The following is a 5,972-nucleotide window of genomic DNA, read 5'->3' as shown; positions in this document are numbered from 1 at the left end:
GCCTCGGGGAAGCTCTTTCTGCGGGACTGATGGGCCGAGGGCTCGTCCAGCTGCCGCTCCAGTGCTTTGTATAAACCTGCAGACCTCGTGTAAAATACACAATCTATCCTGTTTATCCGGACAAGCGCAGGATTTATCCTTCCTCCAGCCACGGTGCTTAAAAAGAACTCACGGTCGGAGAAGTGAAGTTCACCGCTAACTTTTGATTTACAAAAATAAACGGGTGTTAACGACAGAAGCAATAAATAAGGAATTTCAAAAGATGCCATAATTTATGTGGGCCGAAAGGCTAGGATTTTGTCCATTTCTTTTTCTTATTTTAAACCTAGTATGGATGTTAAGATATACACAGGGTGATCAGACACGCAAGTCAACTGCTAGGAGAGAGAAGCGAGATCCTCGCTGTTAATGTGCCTCGTCTAATTATTAAAACGTGTGTGTTCCAAACTAGTATTATTTATTATAGTATACTATTGCTCTAAACACTTTGATTACCAGTGTATGAGGGTGGGACATACGGTAAAACTGTTTCTCCACTAACCGTATCGTTTTCTTTACTTGTCTGCTTTTACTTTGTGTTGGAAATACGGGCTGAACTTCCAAGCTGTTAACGATTATGTCAAACTGTTCCTGAACCGCCTTTAATAAAACGATTTCTTTTCGCTATATTTGAAAAGAGGAAGAAAATCGCCATCTTTTTTTTCAGCAGGGCGTTTCGCGGGCCTTGGGCGTTCCTGGCTTCTTCCCAGAGCCACTTTTAGGTCGCGGTGCTCGGAAAGGAGAGATAGATACGAGGCGAGGCGCGTTAAAGCAGGGGAAAGGCGTGTGCGAGGGCGCCTTGCCGCTGGGGAAGAGCTTTTCTCCGGAAAAAGAAACGCTGCCGCGAGAAATCCCCGAGGTGGGAAGCAGAGGGGAGTCCGGCTGCCCCCTCTCCTCCCGGAGCCGCTTTGTTCTCGGCCCCGGCCCGAGCGGCGCTTCCCTCGGCCCGCGATCGCCGGGCTCCAGCGGGGACTCCTCTTCCTCCGCCCTCTTCCTTCCATTTTCTCTTCCGCTTGAGCTTTCAAGGCTTTTGAGGGGTTTATTTACCTCGGGAAAAAAAAAAAAAATCTATTTCGGAGCACTTCAGATTTTATGGCGAAGAGCATTTCTGCTTAATGCTGGGAAAAGAGGAGGCTGCGGGGCACATCACTCAAGTACCTGGAACAGCCCTCTCTGCTGATGGAGCCTTGTTTTCTCTGAATGTTTTAAAGCCTGCACCCCCCGCCCTCCCTCGGCACCTCTCCTCCCCCCAACCACAGATACTTCGCTCCTATTAATTCCGGAGGAGTTTTCCAGCGCAGACGGGAGGCCGGGCGGTGCCCGAGCTCTTTGCTCCCCGGCCGCGGAGCCGTCGCGGGCTGCTCCCCGCCTCCTTCCAGGCTTAACCTTTGCCTCCGCCGGGCTCTCGGCTTTGCCACGGCCAGAGCTCCCTTCCCGGGGCAGGAGGAAACCCCAACTGGCTGGCAAATAGGTACCAGATGGAGAGGAGTCGCCTTTTATCTTCCTAACAACGCGCAGAAACGTTCAGAAACCAGCAGCCAGCGCCGGGAGAGAGGCGAGGGCTGCGGGTCGGGGTGTATCAGCCCGGGCGGATCAGAGGGTTTCCTGAGCCTGGAGCCGGGCATTGATAAATTTTATCCAAAACCTCCGAGCCCACAGCCTGGGCTCCTCCCAGGATGCCCGGACACCCTCCGCGGGGAGAGGGAAGGGCACCGTGATTCCCATGAAACGGAGCGTGCGTTATTGCGTTATTGCGTTATTACAGATAATTAATATGCACCTCGACACAGCGAATTGCAAATGCGCGCTGGCACAAGGACGCCCCGCGGCCGCGGAGCGCGGCTCCTGTCAGGCACTGGGAATTCCCAGCCATGTGTGAGGCAATCCTGCCATCTCCTGGACAACCCCCGGCATAGGCAGGGGGAGCCTCCACCTCGCTTCGGGAGCCGCGGTCCGGAGTGATAAACGAGCGAGGGAGACTCCTCGGGCACGGGCAGAGCAGCCTCCGGCTGTAAGCCGGGAGAATAAACTGGAATTAAAGCATGATGCCAGCTCTGATGCTCGGGCCGATCCCGGCGCCTATTTAACGCTCGGCCCGGAAAAAAAAAATATCAAGGGTGGAAAGGAGCGTGTGAAAGCAGCCCCGGGCCGCTCCTCAGCGGTGACATTTCCTGCACAGAGCCAGGCAGGGGACACCCCCGGCATGGAAACGCCGCCCCCCAAACCAGGAGCCGTCTGCGGCTGGAAAAAAAACAGCATAAAATCCCTTCGAGCTCTCCGCACCAGGAATAAGAGGTTCCTGTCAGTTCTTTTCCCTGAAGATTTAAAAGTAAACATGGTTTTCCGCAGCTGTGAGTGTCTCCAGCTATTCTAGCTTTTCTTTTTTTTTTTTTTTTTGGCAGTATTAATTAGCAGTTACAGATGAGTTGGGCATTAATTGAAAGCTCTGTTTTCTCTAACCCCATAAAACTTAGTTTGAAGTATCACCTTTCTTTCCGGTAACTGGGAACACACATCCATTCCTTGTGCTTATTGTGGGAAAATGTATAGTCTTTGAACTCTTCTGCTGTCTTCCGAAAATCAGGATCAGCTTTTTCGTAAAAGGCGATTATGAAAAGAAAATATTACCCATCCTTTTGGGGAGAAAAAAAAGCAGAAAACAAGTAAGCTAATAAGAGGGAGATTCGATTGGTAGACATAACTCAAACAATAAAAATTAAAGGCAGTGGTCAGTAATATCCTCCAGCGGTGCCTGTGTGGTCCTGTGTGGTCTAGGAGAGGGAGCCATCGGTTAAAGGTTTCTTCCAGGGCAATTAAATTACTGCAGAATTTACCCCAATTTCCCATTAAACAGAGAGATGAATTTGATGGGGAAAATGTCAAGAGGAGCAGCGTCTCTGATCTCGGCGTTGAAATAAAACCATGATTAAAACCATGATTAACAGGACAATAACACAGAGAATTAACCCTACCTGTTAACTAGGTTGGAGTTTTTAATCGAAGTCAGGACAGTGGCAAAGTCGTGGCATTAAGGCTCTGCTGGAAGCTGGGCTCGTTCAGACCTGGGGGGATCCTCGTGGAAAAGAGGCCGAGGACAGAAACTCCTTGGCTGGGTGACGGATGGGCCCTCAAAGTCTCCGGCTGGGCTGCGGTGCCAGGAGCGCCTGGGGAGCGGGGATCCAGCCCGGTATTCCCACTGTGGGTATCTCTGGGGGCAGCACCCTGGGGCCTCGGCTAGGGAAAGGACACGAGCAACTCCCATAAGGATGCGCTCAGATATTGTAGTTGTACTCAGTCGGGCGCTACAGGGAAAATAGGAGCGAAAATATGACAATGGGGCTCATGTTTGATCTATCCAAAATGTAAAAAACCTGGACAATCCCCCAAAATAACACCGCAAGGGATAATTTTTCTTATCAGAGGAGAAAAATCCCTCACACGTAACCTGGGAGACAGCAGCGGGGCACCTCTCTGGGGCTGACTCTCCTCTGCCCACCGCCGCGCTCGCATCCTTTCTGCTGCAGAGCTGACCCGGGCATTTTATTTCTTGCAGTCGTTCGATTTTTGTATTTATTTATTATCTCGGTGGTTTGCTCAAGTCCTTCTGTGCTGTTATTGCAGTTATTCTCGATTTGCTGCTGTTTGATTGGATTTTAAAAAAGAAAATAAACGCCGGGTTTTAGAAGCGTATTTTTAAAAACTTATCTGCACTGCGGAGCAAGGACGAGAGGTAAAAAGGGCAGATGTGCAGATCTAAGAGAACACCGGTCACTAGTGGACCAGAATGACCATCCTGGTAACATCCGATCAATTAAGATTTTAATTGCAAGCATATGCGGATGTATATCATGTTTCTCGCAATTTAAAAAAAAAAAAAAGTACATGTAAAACGGGCTAAATACGTGTTCTGGGCACACGCACTCACAAGGTCTTCCCAGGGGCAGAAATACATAAGCGTGCCCCGAACAGTCACATCTTCCCCTCACCGGGAAGGAGCCACCGGAGGTTACTGGCAGCCCCCTACGCGGGTGCGGTTCTCCCCGCGGCGCAGGGCGAAGGGCCCGGGGGCTGCGCTCGGGGCTGTCCCGGTTCCCTCGGCATCTCCGCAGATGTTTGTTTCCCCCTCATCTTTCCGCTAGCGCCGCGGCTTTGCCAGCCGGCTCCGGCTACTTTTATAGAAGCGGAGACCATGTTTTCCCCTCCCCCTAGCGAGATCGGTATTTTCATATTTCAAGTGTTATCATAAGACTTTAAGAAAAAAAAAAGGGGGGGGGAAGAGAAGGGGAAAAAAAAAGGGGGGGACTTTGTGGCTCGGTGGCTGGAGGCGGTGCTGAAATTACCGGCTTTGAAGAACCTGTCTGCAAAGTTTCGTCCAATCGTTTCAGGCTTTCCGCTTATTCCCTGTTGTAACTAAATACCGCTGTAAGAACAGCTGAAGCCCTTTGTTGGAAATGTGTGATCGCAGTCTCTACAGATCTGGCTACGTCGGTTCTCTCTTGAATTTGCAATCTCCCGATTCCTTTTATTTCCCCAACCTGCGGGCGAATGGCAGCCAGTTGGCGGCTCTGCCCCCCATCTCCTACCCGCGGAGCTCCATCCCCTGGACTTGCTCGAGTTCGTGCGCCGCTCAGCCGCAGGGCCCCGCGTTCGGCGGCGCGGGGCAGCCCTACCTCCCCGGCTCCGTTCCAATCACCATCGGCTCCAGCGGCAACAAAGACTGCCTGGAAGACAACAATAAATATTACGCCCACGATGCGAGCTCCAAACAAGAGGAGAGATGCAGGCAGAGGCAACCTTTTGCAAATGACCCGACTGGTACTCACACAGCCAACTTAAAGCCCGTAAAGTATGACCCCTCGAGCCTGCAGAGAAGTTTGCACGGCTCGGCTGCTCTGTTTGAAGTGAATTCCTGCACTTCCAGCTTAAAGGAAGACATCAAGAATTCCGTCAACTTGAACCTGACAGTTCAGCCCGCAGCAGTGCAGTCATGCCTCAGACCTTCAGTGCAGGATGGTAATGCCTTAAATATCTCGCTTTAGTTAGAGGCGACCTAGCCAGACTCGCTTTCTAAGAGACGCCTGTAATTGCTTTGTAACCCTCCTGTAGCCCATTCGGAGCGATAATCACTTAATCCGACTCGGAGGCAGATAGAAATTGTCCTCAGATACGCTTTGTCAGGTTTGCCGACCTGGTTTTGTCCTTGTTATCTTGCCGTTTTGGGGGTTGGGATTTTTTTTTTATTTACTTCGTACGTTTCTTTTTCTTTCTTTTTTCTTTTTTTTTTTTTTCATATTCTCTTGAATGCCCAGCCCTGATTCACTAAATTATCGGCGTGTTTGTTGTAGGTTTGCCTTGGTGCCCCACCCAGGGGAGATCAAGAAAGAAACGGAAACCTTACACAAAGCAACAAATCGCTGAATTGGAAAACGAGTTTCTCCTCAATGAGTTTATTAACCGACAGAAGAGGAAAGAACTATCAAACAGACTGAATTTAAGCGATCAGCAAGTTAAAATTTGGTTTCAGAACCGGCGGATGAAAAAGAAGAGAGTGGTAATGCGAGAGCAGGCGCTTTCTATGTACTAGAGCAGAGCCCACCCGTTGCTCCATGGACTTGTGCCGGAGTGTTCACCCCTAGAGTAGAGCGCATTCGCGGGAAATGTGTATTTTTACCATTTAAACCAAGTTCTTAAAACGCGTAGGATTCCTGCGTAAACTGGCAAACGCTGAGTTCTTAGCCAAAATGAAGAAGACAAGCCGGACCAGCAGGGAAACCTGTATTATCAGCTTTTAACCTTTCTTTCTTCTTCTTTTATGTAGATTTTCTTCTGCTTCTTACTCCCCTCTTTCCCCGGAGAACGGGCGGTGCTAAACTAAAATCGATTTCTTTTATCTGTATGTAAACACCATTTTGCAGCAAAATAAAGGAATAACG

At 49.9% G+C, this 5,972-nt stretch overlaps 1 protein-coding gene across 1 annotated transcript; it reads left to right on the top strand.

Moving 5' to 3' along the window:
- Positions 1 to 4,490: 4,490 nt before the first annotated feature.
- On the top strand, positions 4,491 to 5,623 carry HOXD12 (homeobox D12). Its single transcript, XM_069860451.1, has 2 exons — positions 4,491 to 5,052; positions 5,385 to 5,623. Exons 1-2 carry the CDS (start codon positions 4,491 to 4,493, stop codon positions 5,621 to 5,623), a joined length of 801 nt encoding a protein of 266 aa, XP_069716552.1.
- The last annotated feature ends 349 nt before the right edge of the window (positions 5,624 to 5,972 follow it).

Source organism: Phaenicophaeus curvirostris, chromosome 7 (genome assembly GCF_032191515.1).
Source record: "Phaenicophaeus curvirostris isolate KB17595 chromosome 7, BPBGC_Pcur_1.0, whole genome shotgun sequence".
NCBI lineage: Eukaryota > Metazoa > Chordata > Aves > Cuculiformes > Cuculidae > Phaenicophaeus > Phaenicophaeus curvirostris.
The sequence above is the reverse complement of the archived record's forward strand: the minus strand, read 5'-3'. Positions and strand labels throughout refer to the sequence as shown.

Excerpts from the sequence above, each read along its gene's own strand:
- HOXD12 (XM_069860451.1), top strand. The coding sequence starts at position 4,491 with ATGTGTGATCGCAGTCTCTACAGATCTGGCTACGTCGGTTCTCTCTTG. Across the intron at positions 5,053-5,384 it reads CAGACCTTCAGTGCAGGATG|GTTTGCCTTGGTGCCCCACC; the intron begins GTAATGCCTTAA and ends TGTTTGTTGTAG.